The sequence below is a fragment of the Taurulus bubalis genome, assembly GCF_910589615.1.
Source record: "Taurulus bubalis genome assembly, chromosome: 6".
Taxonomy (NCBI): domain Eukaryota; kingdom Metazoa; phylum Chordata; class Actinopteri; order Perciformes; family Cottidae; genus Taurulus; species Taurulus bubalis.
In genome coordinates, this window is record NC_136594.1 from 26349062 (window position 1) to 26368645 (window position 19584).

The window sequence follows — 19584 nt, forward strand, 5'->3', positions numbered from 1 at the left end:
CTGCCCATGAACTTCTCTCATGTTTATTTGAATCTGGTGCTCATTTGATCGACTGCATGTGCCTGTAACCTGTAGACAGAGACGTATTTGTGTCAACACACTTCATTTTTGCCTGCTCTGTGTTTGTGTTTATTTGCAGTATGACCCGGAGGATTCTGGCTTCATCAGTACGGAGCGGTTCAGAGACCTGCTGGCGACCTACGGCTCTGAGCTGGACCCCCACAAACTGGAAGTCCTGTTGGCCCTCGCCGATGGCAACGCCGACGGGAAGATCTGCTACCAAGACTTTGTCAACCTGGTGAGATGTTTAAACCTTTATGGGCTCGCTGATGACCAACTGTTTATTGGCACCGCTGTCCTGACTTCTAAGTTGAGTTCATCATTTTAATTGAAATAAGTATAGATATGTTCTTTCATGCTCTGGTTTGAATCTGATGACTTAAGACATGACTTGAACGCCAAAGACCCTTAACTTCACTGAGACGTTTGACCTTAAGACTTGATCCTCATTTTCCCAACAATTTATATTCTTTAAATCAGTCCATCAGAAGGAGTCCATCATGTTTCGCAAGCAGGAGGAAAGTTTAAGGGGAGGGAGTGCAGACCTGCAAAATGGTACCTCAGATTATCACAAATACACAGATACTCAGATTATCACAAATACCCAAAACAATATTTTTCACTTTTCCATCCAGCCTTTAAAAGCCTCATTCCAAGATCAGCTCAGCTGAGAAGCGTCTTCTTAATAGGAGAAGACTCTGGCTCTGGTCATACGTTCCCCTCCTGACGCTCACATTGCCCCACTTTCAGTTTCACCTTCAGACTGCAGCCTGTTGGCCTCTCAAGCGTCTCCAGCTGTATCTCGCTGCCTCTTCACCTCCTCACCTCCTCATTTTCTGTTCTCCGCTGCCTTGCTGCCATTTCTCACGGGAGGCCGAGCTGCTGACCCGGGACGGTGTGGAGTGGGAGTAGTTGTGTGGCACGCATTACACGCTAACTACTGGGTGGTAGTGGGAGTGTGTGTGTGTGTGTGTGTGTGTGTGTGTAGAAGCTGTGGGGAATTCATTGTTCCCTGTGAGTGTGAGTCCATCTCTCCCTCTCCTTCTCTCTTGTTCCTCAGAGCTGCTTGTTGTCTGACGCGGTGGGTGAAGGATGAGCCCTGTAGGAAGCTTGGAAAAATGTCAAAAGGGCTTTTTGCTGCTGCTTTCCAATTGGTGCATCCATGTCACGTGACCGGCTGTGGGTCATTGTGTGCAACTGAAAGTGGGACAGAGAGGAATGGGGCACCGGCATCTGTGTGTACATTCACTTTGTTGTTGCTTTTTCTTAGTCGCTATTGTGCCCACCCCCTCACTGGTTCATACATTCACAGATGCAGCCAGTTTCTCAAAAGTGAGGATTAGCTGCTCGTCTTTATTATTCTAATAATTGTAAAGAATATTTGGGATTTTGAGCTGATGGTTTTTAAACATACAGTGACATGTAATCATGTTTAGGGGAATAAATAATGTGCTGAAAAGACTAGTTGTCAGAAAGTTAGTTTGTGGCTGCTTTGGTCATTTTCAAATTGGTGAAGTCGGTTATACCCGACATTTGCTGGTTTCAGCTTCTAAAATGTTCTAAAATGTTCTGATTCTCTCTTTTTTGAAATAATTGTTAATAGAATGTCTTTAGGTTTTTCAGGAATAAGTCGGACAAAAAAAGCAAATTGAAGACATCACCTTGGGCTCTTGAAAAAATGTTTCAGGCATTTCTTGACATTTTATAGAGCAAACCATCCATCCATCCATCCATCCATCCATTCATTATCCGTAACCGCTTATCCTGTTCAGGGTGGCAGGGGGCTGCAGCCCAGCTGACATGGGGGCGAAGGCAGGATTCACCCTGGACAGGTTGCCAGACTATCGCAGGGCTAACATCTAGAGACAGGCAACCATTCACGCTCACATTCACACCGACACACCATGTCGAATCATCAGTGAACCAAAGCTGCATGTCTTTGGTCTGTGGGATCAAACCCCCGGTCCCCAACATACCACCATGCAGCCTAGAATAACCAATAACAGAATACATGGGGAAATGTAGCTCAAGGAATGTAGGGTATGTAAACACAACATAATGGACCTTCTAAGGGGCGGCATTAATGCTCTCTAAAGATCAAAGGAGTCAAAGCCAATTCGGGAGCTTGAGAGAGAGTTGCAATTCCTCCAGCAAGTTAGTAGTCAGTGCCTGGTTTCTGTTGGTCCATCTACATCTCCTTCACAGGAGGAAGGAAGGAAAGAGAGTAGAAGTAGAGGAGGAGACGGGGACAGACAACAGACAGGTTGTGTATTCTAGGTTTTCTTTAGGTCCTGTTTCTCATGGTTTGGGCTGCTCAGTACCAATGAAGTACATCTTCACGCTCCAGCATGATGTTTGAGACGACAGTTTGTTGAAGCTCCTTTCCTGTTGCAACATCATCGAGTCGGGCTGGGGACTCTTTGTTGCATGGTTGGCAGGGGATACCAAAAAAAAAAGAGAACAAGTTTGAGAAGAGAGAAAGAAGTCGCTGCGTTGGCCAATCAAATACGTCCAAGTCCACATTCCTGGTAGATTGCTTTGTCGAGTGAATGCTGTGTTTTCTATTGTTTACCTGGCGATTGTTGCGACACAAGATAAAGTGGTTGTAACTCATGGACCCATTTCTCAAACTGGAATCCCTGGATTGCATCTTACCGGGGCCTGAAACAACATGTCCTTATCAACGCAGCCCCTTTAATTACATTTTTGTTGGTCCTTCTTTTTCCGGCCTTCTTCATCTTCCTCTACTTCCATCTGTCCTCCTCGATCTCCTTCTCATTCCATCTGCTTCTCCCTCTCTCTCTGTCTTCTGTTTATGTCTCTCTCCCCTCTCCTTCTCCTCCGACTGTGTTTTCCATCGATCAAACGGGGAAATTGTCTCTTTCTGGCCGAACACCCATTTGTCCTCCTCACCTCTTCCCTCGTCTCCTCTCCTCCTCCCGCCAGCGGGTAAACAGGCATGACGTCATTCCTTCTTTTGTGTCCTACAAAGAGCCGAGGAACTGCAGTCACTTCACACGAAGAACTGACTGTCTTTGTGTGTGTGTGTGTGTGTGTGTGTGTGTGTGTGTGTGTGTGTGTGTGTGTCTCTTTGCAGTCCAGAAGTGTCCATGGTAACCCGTAATCATTTTCCCACAGTTCTCTGTGCCCAACATAAAGGCTGAAATAATGGGGATTTTCTTCTGACGTTTATCTCCAAACGGTGATCCGTGCCGAGACACTAAAGCCTCATTAAACATTGCCAGAAGAACCATCAGCCAACTGTTCGTTCCTACAGCGATTTTTTTATTGATATTCTGATTTTACATCTGTCGTCTTATCGCTCTTTTCTCCTGGCTGTGTTTTTCTTCTTCCGACGCTGTCAAATTGAAATGAATTGTGATGGGTACCTTGGTGTTCACTCAGATAAGTGTCATCTGATTACTGTGATACGTTTGTGTTTGCTCTTGGATAAACATCAATCGCAGCTTCAATACACAGGCAACGCTTTAAAGTTGTGGCTTTTGAAGTTGTCAGTAGTTATATCCATATGCGTTAAAAAAAAAATACTTTTAATGCTGATGGACACTCACCCATATGGCCTTAAAATAACATTTGCTAACTGACACATCTGGGCTTCCTGCAATCCTGGACACACACACACAGTGGTAGGTTTTGAGTTGTGAAGTGTGCCATAATAATAATAATAATACATTGTATTTGTATTGCGCTTTAACTCAAGGCACTTTACATAGTAAAGACAAACAAAAGAGGCAGCAATAAAACAAGAAAGATGATAATAGTGAGAAATACAATTTAAAAAAAACTACTATCACAGGTTTGAAGCAGATTTAAATAGATCGGTTTTAAATGCTGTTTTGTGATGGAGAATGTCTTCAGCGCTGGAGGAGAGAGTTCCAGAGGGAGGGGCAGCAAGGAGAAGGCCCCGCCCCCTCAGGTACGATGCTTGGACAGAGTGGGGGGGGTAAGGAGATTGGCGTCTGCCGATCTGAGGTTGTGGGTGGGAGCGTGTCGGTGCAGGAGGTCAGGAGGTCAAGAGGTCTGGAGGTCTGGAGGGGTTCAGGGTTGTGAAGGGTTTATAAGTGATGAGGAGGATCTTGAACTGGATTATTTGCTGTAGGGGGGCGGGGGGGCTGTGGGCGTGAAGCGGCACCGGAGTCACTGCATCGTCATGGAGAACGCTGTAAAACACACAGCAAGTGTAATAAAAGGCACAACGCTTGTACTGTTACTGGATGGTGAGGAACAGTCTGACAATGGTACTGTATGAAGCTTGTGATCTTTCTTTAGTCTTGTGTCCCCATGTTGTTGTCTTCCCCATTTTTGTAGTTATTTTGTGCGTCTTTGTGGTTGTTTTGCGCCTCTTTGGGATCATGTTGTGTCTCATTGTGGTTGTTCTGAGTCTCCCTTCATTATCCAGGTGACACTTTGGGCCCCTGGGCCGATGCCCGTCAAGCCCGTTCAGTGGTGTATCCGCATGCAGAAAACACACAGTGCGTTCGGGTTTAGTTGTTGCTTCACTGTATGTTGAGCACATGTTCAACCCTTGCTTCAGCATGAGGAATAAACACACGCGCTCTGATTACCTCGGCCTCTAAATGTCAAGGACACTCTATCTGCGCTGTAACTGACCTCTAGGTCTGGGGGAGGTCCACCAACTTCAACATGAGATTTCTAATAGAAATATATTCACCTTTTCGTGTCAGGCTTGTGGAGGTGCGTTCGATGGAAAGTGTGTGTGGACGGCCTACGTGTAGCTGCGCTGTGTCTGCCAGTGTGTTTTGAAAATGAGAAGCCCAGCATTTGAAAAATGTGACACCTGTGCTCTAAAAACAGCTTGCACTAAATCAAAATAGATGGCAGGCCTCTTGAAACGAGAGCAGAGAAGTCGTTTTGTCAGGTTTGGAAATAGAAATAGATACCGACTGGTGGGATCTTCTCTGAATGATGAACTACTGGTGAGGTCCCCGCCCATCAGAAATGAACCTATGGTGGTTTGGAAATGAGCCCTTCATAGACAGAGAGAGGTTTGGTGGTGGCTAGGTGATGCTACACGCATTTTGTTGCCATGGCGAGGTGGAAGGGGTCCATCAGCGTGCTGGACCAATGAGTGTGTGTGTGTGTGTGTGTGCAGCCTGTTCCCAGAATGCATTGAGACTCCATTCGTACATTGGATAGATTTAATAAAGTACCTTGAAAAGTTCACATGTTAAATTAAACTGAATGGTCGTGATGTTCTGAACCATTGATAGTAAAAGTCTCACCCCTCCGTCCTCTGTCTCCTCACCTCACCCCTTCGTCACCTTCCTCTCCTCCTTCCTCTTTTCTCCAGATGAGCAACAAGCGCTCCAACAGTTTCCGGAGGGCCATCCTGCAGGGCAGCCGGCAGCTGAAGGGCTGCAGCCTCAGAGACGAGGCCGGCTTGGGTCTGTCTCAGCGGCTGGTCCGACACGTCGCCTACGAGACGCTGCCCCGCGAGGTCGACCGCAAGTGGTACTTCGACAGCTACACCTACTGCCCCCCACCCTGGCTCATCCTGGCTATCACCATTGCTGAGGTAAATCCTTTGGGAGGGTGAGACCAATACGTGTTTTAAAGCTCGTCTGATTTGAAGGTACCTGCGAGGTTTTTTTTAATGTATTTTTCTCTAATATTGTGCATGTAAATGATGATATGATGTTCCACATTATTTCCTTGTGTTTATTGTGGCGCGCATATTGATTCCACTGGCCCTGAAGTCACACGACCTGTGTTCATTCTCCCAGGTAGCCGTGTTCATGTACTACGGCTTCCAGCTGGACCGCTTGGTCCTGCAGGTTTCCAGCCCGTCCTTCCTAAAGAGCCCCTTGCCGTACCACCCGCAGCTCCGCGCCCAGGCCTGGAGATACCTCAGCTACATATTCATGCACACTGGGTGAGTTCACGTCTCCGTACGCTCTGGACTTATTTCCAGGGTTGTGCGCGTGACACCATCGGAGGGGGAAATGCCAACGCTTTGTTGAAAAGCAGAACACAAGCTAGAGGTACTGCTTATCTGTGAGGCCTCGGGCGCTTTGTGACTTTTGAAAGATTCAGTGAGCCAGAGCTGGTTAGGTTACGATTTCATTAACAAAAATACACTGCAATTAATATCCAGTGACACTCTCTGAACCACTGAGCGCAATTAAATCCTTTTCAGTCATGAGGGGGTGATGCAGATAAGGAGATGAAGATGAGCATGTTGCTAATGAGTCTTTGGATGCATTTCTTAATAATCAGTGAAGGAAGTTACAAAACAAATAAGCAAGTTCCTAAACAAGCAGTTATTTTTTAAATATTGCTGTAATGTGTATACACTGCAATTTATTCAAACCTACTATTACACTTTCTCAGCTTAAATCTTCTCCTCTCATCTCCTCTCCTCTCATCTCATCTCATCTCATCTCATCTCTTCTCTTCTCTCCCAATACAAGCACCACCGACTATTTTATTTTCAGTTCAGGCCAGGTCATCCAGATTTAATTAACCTTCTGGGTAAATGTAGTCTCAGGCAATAGTGAGAACTAATGAAATGGTAATTTAATTAGAACCTGGAGGTGCCGGGGACAGGCGGTAGGGATGATAGTGTGTGGATGAAAGATGAAGTACAAAAACTGAATGGAAGGAAAAGAAGAAGAAAGGTGACATGTTTAATGTTCCCCCGATTGCACAGGAACATATTTAAATGATTTTGTTCCTCAGGGAAATTGGTTGTAAAAAAGCCTGTGGGAATTATCTTTTGTCCAGCAATGTGTCCAAGTTTATATGGCAATGGTGTATTTATTATCTCATAACATCTTTCTAATAGCAACATCTTATTCTTTGTGGTTTTACAGTCATTGTGAAATGACCACCGCCCAGCATACTGTACATGTTGTACATGTTGGTTTTGATCCTGACTATTACAAAAAGACCATGATATGATGGCATGGTAATTTATAATGATCTACATTGTAATATAACGCACTTCTTGTAACATCCTAGAAAAGTATTTTCCTTCAGATATTCTCTAGCTGTATGGAAATGGCAAAATTTGATAAAACGTCCTCAATTGTGAACAAAAAGGTGTATACACTCACTTGAGGTGTTTTTTTCTTTTGTAAGAGTTTGTAAAGAGTTGATACGCTAAATGGAAACACCTTTGCCGAATAAAACATCTGACGTACCTAGGGTTGCAAAATTCCGGGAATATTCAAAGTTGGAAACTTTCCACGGGAATTAACGGGAATAAACGGGAATAAATAGGAATTAACAGGAATAAACTGGACATTTTGGGGTAATTTAACTGTACTTACGTTGTCATAAGCAAACATGCATGCAAACATTTATAATACAACTTTTAAAAATGTCATTTTTGATTTTTTTGACATTTTGTGTGTAGAACTTTATTCTTTCATCGAACAACAAAAACATGAACGTTGAATAAAAAAGGTGTATTCCCTATGATCACCACCCCCGCAACCCAAATTTCATTGTTGCGAGCTATAATTGAAATCTCTATCTGTCTGCAATACCGCTCTTGACCTCTATGCAACTCGGCGCTCTCACACTTGCCAGGCATAGGGCTGAAACGTTCAGACGCAACACTGATGACAAAGACGTTCAAAAACAACAGAAGGTTTTATGTTTGCGTTTATGTTTCTGGCAGACAATGTTCCCAACCAGCTGCATTCAGGGTCCAGCTGAGCTAGGCGTGCATAGTCTTGTTCTCAACTACATTTAAGTTCCCTGTTATATGCTTTTGCAATAGTAGCGGACATGAAAGAACAATTACAACTTTAAAAACTAATTCCTGAAGAGCTTTTTGCTCTCGTTAGATGGCCAAGACGACTTGCTTTGTTTGTGGATCGCAACTCTCCTTTCTCTCCTTTCTCTACTTCTTCTACTTCCTCTGCTTCCTCTGCTTCCTCTACTCGGTTTACTGGCGGATTACAGCCTTGTGTAGCCCATAGCCTCAACTTCTGACCCAATAATGCTGGAGGAGAATCTATTAGCTTCAAAATGGTGGAGACACGTCTTTTTCATATTTTCTTATTTGCGACATTTCAACAGTTAGTTTTGTAATTCGCTTGACAAATGAATAGACACTCGATCCACCAGTACAGACAGTACTGTTTACCATTCAGTACCCAGTGCTTATAATCTTTAACAGTAAAAGCTTTTGTGACTGATTGACAGTATATCACTTTTGCCTAAAATCTCTCTCTCTCTCTCTCTCTCTCTCTCTCTCTCTCTCTCTCTCTCTCTCATACACGTCTACAAACCATGTAATCCCATCATCAGCTCAGTAGAACTGATCCTTCCCAATTCTCAACACTAAAACAGAGTGTAAATATTGGCCCCAAAACATCCCTCAGTAGAGCATTATACAGTCTCTCTCTCTCTCTCTCTCTCTCTCTCTCTCTTTCTTTCTTTCTTTCTTTCTCTCTCTCTCTCTACCTCTCATTCACTCTTAAACAGTAGTTCAGGAAAAGGAAGGTAAACCATGACTCTTTACAGTTTACAGCAAAGTATTTAAAGAAGTTTCTTTCTCTTCTTTTATTGAGCCCTGAAAGGACCGTGGTCATCTGGACACAATAGGACCCTCGCGGGTGTCCACAGATCTGCCTGACAGTGCAGCGTGTCCCTCACAGCCTCATTAGCCGCGTGGAAGGTTGTGTTATCTGGAGTGGAGTTGTCCTTGTGCGTGTGGACAGGCCTCCGGAAGCTGATCGATATCCCACATTGTCTGTGTGATCACTGGAACGATCCCCTCTGTCGGCATCGTAGCTGTTAATGGAGCGTCTCTGTCTCCCGCTTTTCGTTCTGTCCTCTCTCTTTTAGCAACGTGGAACAGAAATGGCAGCGTAAGTCAGACGGAGACAGAAAACGGAGGAGGGGAGGGACTGAAGCGAGTGAGAGACAATGATGACGATGAGAGAGAGAAAGAAGCAAGAATGTAGTACGCTAGAGCTGCTGTGACACCTGGATGTGTCTTTCTAGCCATGAAGGGCATTGTGTGTGTGTGTGTGTGTGTGTGTGTGTGTGTGTGTGTGAGAGAGAAAGAGGACACGTTGTCCCTTGCCATCACAGTGAAACACATGCTGTAATAAGATTTGGGTAAATTTGCAGCAGCCAGCCACCTCTTGTTGTGCTGTGTGTGTGTTTGTGTGAATGTGTGGGTGCATATCTTTGTGTGTGTGTGTGTGTGCCCTGTGTGTCTGTCTGTGTTCATATGTTATGTTCGAGTGCAGTGGAGTGTGTCGATGATTATCTGTTGATGGACACAAGTGTAGTTTGATGTAGGACCAGATGTCCCGTTTGTGTGTGTGTGTGTGTGTGTGTGTGTGTGTGTGTGTGTGTGTGTGTGTGTGTGCGTGATGTCCGTGAGCAAGCGTTATAATTAGGTCTTTGTAGGGAACAGGCAGGTGATAACGTGTTATTATAAAATCGCTTACAGTCAGTGTGAGAGATTCTCATCACTTAAAATCTTTTTAAACTGACTATTTGCTTAAAGGTACAGTTATTCTCTCCGATATAAAAGCACTTACATGAAACTCGGCTTGTGCAATGTATGAAAACACTTTCCAGCAATCATAACCCCGTTAACTCAATGTAACCCACAGAGCTCGTTGTGACATCAAACTGCGCACAACAAGGCTGCGGGTTATCTTGAGTAACCGGGTTTTTCAGATGTATTTTCTTGGCGCACAGGTAAGAGGAAATGTGTATTTTTGATTTTGGGGTGATCCTCTATTATTGATTTTGTTATTTGTCAAAGGATTTTCTTTTCAACTCACGCAGTGTGGAAAACAACTCCCATTGCCTGTATCATAAACCATAAATCCAGACTTTGCCAGACTTCAGTGCGTTTCCACTCAATCATCTGACAGCTCGTCCAGAGAAGGACATGGAAGCATGTCGCCTGTTTATTGTCACATCCATGTCTTCGCATTTGGAGCATTTACTTGCACTGGAAATGCTTTCTTTTCAGTCTTCTTGTGATTGCAGGTTTGTAGTAATAATAAGTGCATCATAGTTTGAAAAATGACTGGAAAAATGTATTTATAGACGGACGTAGAAGGCACTAGGGGACTGTTGGTGTGTTTGATTTGCAACGTCAAGTAGCCACAATGGAAACAGTAAAGAAATAAGCAAAATACCATTGGCAAACAGCATTGTTAGTAATATAGTTGTCATTTTTGTTCATCCTCAAATAGCTGCACCAAACATACATGAACCTTTAATCCTTCCACCAGTTTAGCAATGCTGATTCTTCCCAATTCTCACAGTGTAAAAGGCTACTGTGCAGACTCGCCCACTCTCTCTCTCTTTCTCTCTCTTTCTCTCTCTCTCTCTCTCGCTGTCTTTTCTTGTTGAAAGTTTCAGTATAGAAATGTTTTTTTTTAACCTTGCCAGGTTGATTTTCAACTTCGACTCAGAGCTGCAGGAACTATTTGTTCAGTAAAAAAGTCACTGCATGTACTGTGGATTATTCAGAGTCACTGGGCCCGTGGTTCAGTGTCATGTCCCTTTGAGCACAATGAACAATCGGGTACTTTCACTCTATTGAGGTACATGAGCTCATGTTGTTTATTGCATTTAAGTGTATTTCACACTTATATAAGGTATATAAGAATATGATCAGAATTAACAAAATACCCAAACTACAAATATCACTTTTTTTAACTATTACTTTTACATTTATGTTATTATTGTGGATCCTTTTCTTGAGTCATCGGATTTAATATGGATTCAATTTCAACGCTGACTGACTTGAGGTGTGTGTGTGTGTGTGTGTGTGTGTGTGTGTGTGTGTGTGTGTGTGTGTGTGTGTGTTTTACAGGATTGATCACCTGAGCCTGAACATGGCCATGCAGCTGCTGGTGGGAGTCCCTCTAGAAATGGTCCACGGAGCCCTGCGCATTGGACTGGTCTACGCGTGCGGTGTGCTGGCAGGTGGGCGTGTGGTCCCCCCCCTCCACACACACACACACACACACACACACACACACACACACACACACACACACATGCAACAATTACAATCTCAGTCCTTCTCCACTCTGCATACATTTCCCTCCCTCTTATCTACACACTCACTCTACCCCAGAGACGAACCCACGCACACACTGTGGAGTTGTTTCCCTTTCAACTCCACCATTGTTCCATCTGCTTGTTGCCTTTTTTTATGCATTCAAGGACCTATCGGGTTGCAGCCAGTGTGTTGGCGGATACTGGTCAATGAGAATATTTAACGTATGTGTGTGTGGGATGTTTGGGACAGATGGCCTTGTGTTTGTGCTTCCCTACCGGGCGTGTTGGGATGCAGGGGGTTGTCAGAGTCCCGTCAAAGCCCCCGCATCCCCCTCCGGACACGTACAATAGGGCAGCGCAGAGAGTCATCTCAACATCTGAAATAGGAAGGGGGAGTGTGTGAGGTAGGGCTGAAGTAGAGAGAAGAGACATTGGAGGGGAGATGAATTCACAAGCCTTAATAAGCCTGAGGGGGTTTGGAGAGGGCGCAAAGGATATGAGAAGCATCGAGATGGGAGATGAGTGGAGGTGGGTGAGATTTAGGAGAAACCGAGCGAGCAACGAGAAATGAGGAAAGAAAAAAGAAAAAGCCGACAAGAGTGAAAATGTCACCGCACCCTTCCTACTTTGCTATCGACCTCAGGCACTGGTGCATTCAGGCTGTGCTTTTCTTGACTGTATCAATACACTGACAAAGCCATCCACTCCACAATGTGTCGGTTTCCTTCCCCAAAACAAACAGTGAGGCGTTTTTATGTTGTATTACTTTTCCTGGTGCCCAGGGGTGACACTTTTAGGTCCGACGTAACTGGAGTGGAATTATTGAGCTACTTTTTTGACGAGTATTTTAAAGATTTTTTTAGGGATGGAAACGTGATGCCTTGTGGCAGTGAGTATATGAGTGAGTGTGTGTGTGTGTGAGTGTGTGTGTGTGTATGTGTGACAGATAGCAGGAAAAAGCAGAGAGGATATTGTGGGATAATTATTGCAGCCAGTCCGATTTTGTTTAATATTTATGAAAATGATGTCTCTATTTCTCTCCATCGCTGAGTGTGTGTGTGTGTGTGTGTGTGTGTGTGTGTGTGTGTGTGTGTGTGTGTGTGTGTGTGTGTGTGTGTGTGTGTGTGTGTGTGTGTGCATATTCAGGGGTCAGTGACAAACACCCTGGGGATGCCAGCTGTGGTGGCCTGTAGTGTTAACCTCACATTGAAATGGGGAGGAAACGCGCCATAAATCCCACACACTTATGTATGCACACAGACCAACACACACACACACACACACAAGCACGCGCACACACGCACGCACACACACGCACACACACACACACACACACACACACACACACACACACACACACAAGTCTGCTGTTTTAATTAGATATCGACTGCCAGGGAAAGAGGAGCGGCACACTTTGGTTGTTTGGCGGCCATGGCTGGGTTTGTTGTGTCTGACTTGGATCTTTTATATATTTTGGCAGCAGAGGGACTTTAGCCAAAGTCACAATTCTCAGAACATTCAGCATCGAGCAACACGTGGGCGGGCGGGTGTGATTAACCGATATTGGCAAATCATTGTATTGGTGGCATATGTTTTATAGCTGCAGTTATACATGATCATTTTTGTGGCAGTCTTGACTTTATTGGGTCATAAACAGTACAGATAGATAGGAAAATGAATTATTTGATTTCCATTGACATATACTGTTCTTTTTTTTGTATTCCTTCATATTTTTACACTCAACTATCTCACAAAAATGAGTTGGCTGTAGAGCGTGTGTACACGCATCACCGTTCAAACATGCTTGAATGTGTCAATTTCCTTCATGTTCTTTATTATTTAATGACATTCAGCAGTTTGGCGTAATCCTGTAACATTTTCAACACGTGGCAGACGACGTAACAATCAGTTGAAATGCAGAAAACGGCTTTAAATTCTCCACTTGATAAGATTGTGTGAACAACAAGCAATCGTGAACAGGGAAGGGCTCAGCTGGCACATAACAGAGGTCGGGGGCAGAGGTCAGAGGCCAAGTAATGACTCAGAGAGAGGTCGACGGCCCTCTGGGGCCAACACAAACTCTGACACTAATGGAAACAATGGACTTGCAAAAAACACACAAGTACTCACTTATTGACCTGCAAAATAAACAACGGCCTGCACAAAGAGCCCCAGACAGGTGCAGCGGCAGGCAAGAACAAGTGCACGACAACGAGAGAAAACCTCAAAGAGAGCGAGAAGTCACACTAACTCAAACAACCCCAGACTGAACTGTTGGCACATGACTTTGTCGAGTCCGCCAACTCAACTCGTAGCCGAACTGTTGACTCTTTTCATCCCGAGTGCTGATGTGCATTAAACTTCCCCCTCATGTTCTTTCTCCACGGTTTGGATGAACAGTCAAGATAAATGAGATGCCACTTTTACTCTAAAACCTACAAGCCTCCTGGGGCCTGCTGAGGGACTATGAGAGACCGTGTCCTTGTGTGTGTGTGTGTGTGTGTGTGTGTGTGTGTGTGTGTGTGTGTGTGTGTGTGTGCGCGTGTGTACACACGACCAAACTAAAATAATGTTATCAAACCAAGTTAATTACAGGGATGGAGGTCATCCTGCCAGCTACACTTCTTAAACATAGGAACTGTGTGTGTGTGTGTGTGTGTGTGTGTGTGTGTGTGTGTGTGTGTTTGTGTGTGTTTGTGTGTGTGTGTGTGTGTGTGTGTGTGTAATACTGTTAATTGATGGGGAAAAAAAATCCAGAATTATTAAAGGTGCCACCAGTTTTTCCCACAGAATTCATAATATTATTAAATTTTTCGATTTGAGAGAGAGGCAGACATTGTAAATGCTGATATGAGCGTGTGGGGGTGTGTGTTTGTGTGTGCAATCATTTAGCTGCCTAGATTATTACTCTGCAGTGTTTAATGACCTGGTGAGTCAGATGCTGTCATTACCCCCCCCCCCCCCCAACCCCCCCCCTTGTGGTTCACACACCTGAGGGGGCCACAAATTAGGCAAAGAACAAACGGAGGCAATGAAATCCTTTCATTTCACATGTCGCACATTCCTTTAAAATCACGGGGTTGGAAGCCAGCACACTGATTTGGAACTTTTATCCATGAGATTTAAATAATTTCAGTGCAGTTCTGAAGGCTTATCAAACCCAAAGACACCGTACAGCCGGTTATGGCTTATGGAACGCTGTAAATAAATAGTTTCAGCAAGCCTTCCTTCATCTTGATGCACAGGGGCCCGGTCTGGTGTGAGCTGATTTGATTGGCCAATACATGAACCTTTATGCTTTGGTGCAGGCAAGAACAAATTGTTTTCCCCAACATCCCTGAATTCCCTCAAGACCGTCCGCTGTGTTTCCCCCATGCCTCCTCTAGAAAGAGTGTCAAAGAAAGGTTGCAGCAATGAACAATATGATGTAATGTGTGTTTTAACAAAACAGTTCCAGGGTAAATATGCTATATTTTCAGTGTTTGTCGTGTATCGTGGTCAAAATGCAAGTACAGTGCTATGAAAATATAATATAAAATCAAAACGACATAAACATATTGGCCACTTTAAGGATGCAGCCATCAAGGGAATAGACTTTCACTTGTTTTTGTGTCTTGTCTGGATGGTAGTGGATGTGTGTGTCGTATTCTTTATGTGTTTTTGGATTCAATGCACATCTGTAAGGTGTAATATATGTGTGGCTACATATTTCCATGTGCTTGTGCTTGTGGACCATATTCTTTCACCTTAACACTTTGAATATATCCTCAGAAATAAAGGCGCTAACAAGAACCATATAGGATTTTTTCGGCTTGTGCTCATAAAGAACCCTATTTGGTTCAAGGTGGAACCTTTATAAAACAACCCTTTCAGAAGGTTCTACCTACAACCCAACGTAAACAATTCTACCTAGAACCATCTGTGAAAGGTTTCACAGAGAATCCGTCTTTGGTGTAATTGTTCCATCCAGAAACCGTCTGGAGGTTTATCCAGAAACTTCTTCTCAGCCTTTCTCCACCCTCACCATGGTTTTAGTTGAACCGGTTAGCCTGGGACTTTGGGAACCAGAGCCGGACATTGTATATTTTTAGAAAAAGTTTGCATAAACATACGCATCACAACAGAGACGATGGTGATTTAATATAGTCACTTCATTTAAAGATGTGTTCGTACTGAACACCTATACTACCATTTAGAATTTGCTTTTGGTCCTTCAATCTTTTCTTATTATATGACAGAGATAATAGGCTCTATTTGTAAACTCAATAATAAAACATGGAAGCTCACATTCCCAACTGAATTCTTCATCTTACATTCAGCATAAAAACTACTCCAGAGTCCACAGAAACAGCATAACTAAGAACTGCAGATAGAAAAAGACCAATGGGGGAGCCTCTATTCTCTATTCCTCTGCTATTGGAGCAAACTTCAAGTGACAGTGGGGCCAAATTCTGTATATATATATATTAACTCTAACTTACAGTATATACATATGCATGCATTTATGTGTTATGCAAATAAAGTTTTTTATTTGAGAAAGAGAGCGAGCGGGAAGGTGGGAGACCGTGGACAGGGGCAGTCGTGTCTCATTAGCATCAGCAGTGTACACAGGTCAGTGCTGTGGAGAGAGAGAGAAGATATACTGAGAAATGAGTGGATGAGAGAGAGAGAGAGAGTAGAACTAAGCGCAACTCTTTCTCCTGTTTTTCCTGTATTCTCTGTCTTGTACAGACGCTGTGGTAAGAACACATTTCCCGTGGTGACTCTGTCTCTGAACATCCCCCACATTTAAACTTCTGAACGCGTGATTGGGTCTTTTGTGCACGCGATGAATTGGTACCCAAGGTGCTGCACAGAGCCGGGCCCTGTTTGCAGCAGCCCAATTTGTATGAATGCATTTGTTTTGGATAAAAACTCAGTGTGCGCTGGTACAGTGTGAGCAAGCCTCTATTCATGAAGGACTACTTATGATACGCCCACATTAAAAAAGCGAGTAGCAAAGCGGCCTTTATGCCATTCAAAATACATGTTTCCAGAGCACAAATGGTCACAACAGTTTAAATTAGTCAGTTAGTCACAGCGTCTGTCACCATCATCCTCAAAGGGGAAAATACATATTAAAATCTCTTCCTAAATAGAGAAAGCTCAGACTCAAGATTGAAGCACGAGACACACTTCAAACAAACAAATAACATACTTTAGCATTCAGCATTCTTTTGCATTATAACATTTGCACAAAATATATATATATCCATTTATCCCCCAAATGACCGACTGCCAGGCAAATCAGATCGACTGTAGTTGAGTAAACATTCTCTCCTCATATCGCATCAACTTCATCATCAAATGAAGTTTGCCCAGTTTGAAACGACGAGAGATTTAATCGATTTATGTGTGATGTGAAAGACACAAGAATGTCCTCATGTGTGCGTTCACCTGAAGCATGTCTCTGTGTCATCACTGCAGGGTCTCTGGCGGTGTCTGTCACCGACATGACGGCTCCGGTGGTCGGCTCATCCGGGGGAGTGTACGCTCTGGTCTCGGCACATTTGGCCAATGTGGTGATGGTAAGTTTTTTTCTTCTTTTTCGTGTCCTGTGTCGATGGTTATCACATCACTCAGTCGTCCCGTCACTACAGAGAGCGTCGCCACGCCAACAAAGCGGCCTGTTTTGGGGCCCGGCAGGTGCTGCTCTATCTTACAGATGCCATACATTCCTCCCCGTCAGTGTGTGAGCGGGTGCACGTGAAGAATCCCCATCCCGCTGCTCTCTCTTGACATCTCCCCATCCTGTGGGTCATCGCAGACACATGAGGCAAAAGGCGCTCAAGGTGAACCTCCGTTATGTGTAATCGGGTCCTCATTATGGACCCTGCCAGATCCTCCGCCTCACTCTTGGCGTCGGGGATGGAGGAGTTTGTCTTCCTTCTCTCCGCTGAAATCACATTATCGAACACAGCATGCACAGATTGGGGGTCAGAGTGTCTCTGGGGCTTTCAGAGCTGACGTAAATTGGGCGAGATCTCATGTCATTTCATGACTGTGTGTGTGTGTGTGTGTGTGTCTGAGGAGGACTTGACCTTCTCGCACAGTTTGTTTTGTCTTTCTCATCAGAACTTGAAAAAGGACCTTCTGAATTACTCCATCCTCTCTTTCTTTGTCTCTCTTTCTGCAGAATTGGTCGGGAATGAAGTGTCAGTTTAAGTTGTTCCGGATGGCTATGGCTCTGGTTTGCAGTAAGTCTCAATAAAGATGCCACACACCCCTTTCACCTCATTTTAAGAAGAATGTTTTCAACAAAAGACTTTTAATCCGCTTGTCATGCAATTCCATCACCACAATTTAATCCCACAGCAAATCGCTTTGCAAGGTGGTGTATGACGTACGTCCTCACCCGTAGGTCGACATGTCTTTGAAGAGGACGACATCATTACTGTAGATTCTAGGATGCCTTTTTTTTCTTTGTGTGTCGCTATCCTCCAAGATCACGAATTGCTGCTTGACACAATGTCAAGTAAATTTTTACTTGACATTTGGTCATTTCATTGTTTGAGCTACTTCAATGTGCCCACGCCAATGAGTGAGACGGCGCAAACAAAAAATTAAGGTTATCTGAAGTTATTGTGAGCCGTTTTGGCAGTTTTGAGTGAGAAATATCTCGTCTTTTTAGTATAAAATGTCTGTTACTATCCTTCCACTGCTGCTCAGCATGGAAACACAAACAGGGATCTCCTTTATAGTCGTGGCTCAGAAAATAGAGTAGTAGAGATTGTTTCCTTCCATATATGAGTGTGTAGCAGTTGTCTGTTCCTCGCTGACATTGTGTCTCCTCTCCCTCCCTCTGTCTGCTCACAGTGAGCGTGGAGTTTGGTCGGGCGGTGTGGCTGCGCTTCTATCCACCAGCCTTCCCTCCGTGCCCCCATCCCAGCTTCGTGGCTCACCTGGGAGGGGTGGTGGTCGGCCTGACGCTGGGTGTGGTGGTCCTGCAGAACTACGAGCAGCGACTCCAGGAGCAGTCCCTGTTCTGGATCTTCTTCTGCGTCTACACCTTGTTCGTGCTCTGCGCCGTCTTCTGGAACATCTTTGCCTACAGCTTGCTCGACGTGCGACTGCCCCCGCCGCCTTGACTCTGCTTATTGGCGGCAGACTGCACGACCGTGCGGACGCCTTTATTCATTAGCGCCTGGCTGGATGAGTCACCTCAGCCGAACCCTCGTAGTGTCTGACAGCCGCCCTCGTCCTACATCCAGCTTTCTGATGCAGGGATGCCTTGACACCCAGCAGCCCTTGCTTGTCAGTCCCTTGTTGTCATACCTTTTTTTCAGCCCACCTGTTCCCTTTTCTGGTTAAGCCTCGCCAATCGTTTCCGCTTACCATACAAGCTGACCTTCTCTTGCTCTTTGTCTACATCTCTGTTGAAGGTTTGTCTCGAGTGTAGACTCAACAGAAACAACGGGAACAGCCCGTGTCCACATGGTTTAACCTCCTCCCCCTCTTCCTCCTCGATCTAACAGTGCCTTCTCATGGAGATGTCAGCCTGATGGAAGTATTTCTGCACAGTTGCCTCTTATGTGGGGTGACAGCCGTGAAGCCCTGCGGTGCAACTGGTTTCCAGACAGAAGAGTTCCTGAAAATCCTTTAATCTGCCCGCACCCTCGTCATCAGTAAATTAAGAATAAGGTCATATGAGAATTTAGGCTGAGTTGGTGTTTTGTCATCATTACAAGCAGCTCACAAGCATGAGAGATTTAGAATAAACAGACAGCAGGATGGCTCAACATCTCCGTGTTTGTAGGGAAAGCATGGAGTATATAGGCTACAGCAACCTTCAAACATTGAATTTACCTTTTAGAAGAAGAAGTGGGTTGATTTTCAGTGTTGCCTTCAGCATTTGGCATTTCCCCTCGAGAAGGATTAATTTGTATTCAGCTCTATTTGAACCTCAAACTTGTGTCTTTTGAGCTTTTTTTTGTGCAAGTAGTGTGACAATTGTACCATTGTGCGTACAGATTAGTAAAAAAAAAAAAAAGAAGCAGAAGTGCCATTCAGACTTTTAAGCTTTTGAAAATGATGCCAAAACATTGTGACAAGCACTGGGGGAAGAGCACATCCCCTGACGGGAATTGCTTTTGTGCAAGCAAAACAAATCTTTGTCTGTCAGGAGGCGGTTACATGTAACAGAAGATGTTAATGATCTGTAATGGATCTCTCACTGACACCCTTTTTGTCATTTTGTTGTCAGCAGTGGGGACAGACCTACTTTTTTGGGGGTCTTTTTCTCTTTACCAAATGTAGAAGTGCACACATGCCTGACCTTGACTACAACCGGGCCGGGGTCGTTTCACTCCCATATCAGGAGGCAATGGGGGAAAGAAGTAAATCAATACTCCCTCATTAGTTCCTGTCACAATGTAAATTGTTAATTGATTGAACCGGGATGGAAAACGACTCCGGCCCTAGGCTGTCGCTCTCAAACGGTACTGTACTTTA

At 44.4% G+C, this 19584-nt stretch overlaps 1 protein-coding gene across 1 annotated transcript; it reads left to right on the top strand.

Annotated features, from left to right (window-relative positions):
* Positions 1–228: 228 nt before the first annotated feature.
* Positions 229–18221, top strand: rhbdl3 (rhomboid, veinlet-like 3; the record flags this gene model as incomplete). Its single annotated transcript, XM_079219326.1, has 7 exons — positions 229–298; positions 5393–5617; positions 5826–5974; positions 10904–11016; positions 16561–16661; positions 17270–17330; positions 17950–18221. Exons 2-7 carry the CDS (start codon positions 5393–5395, stop codon positions 18219–18221), a joined length of 921 nt encoding a protein of 306 aa, XP_079075452.1. The 5' UTR covers positions 229–298.
* Positions 18222–19584: the final 1363 nt, after the last annotated feature.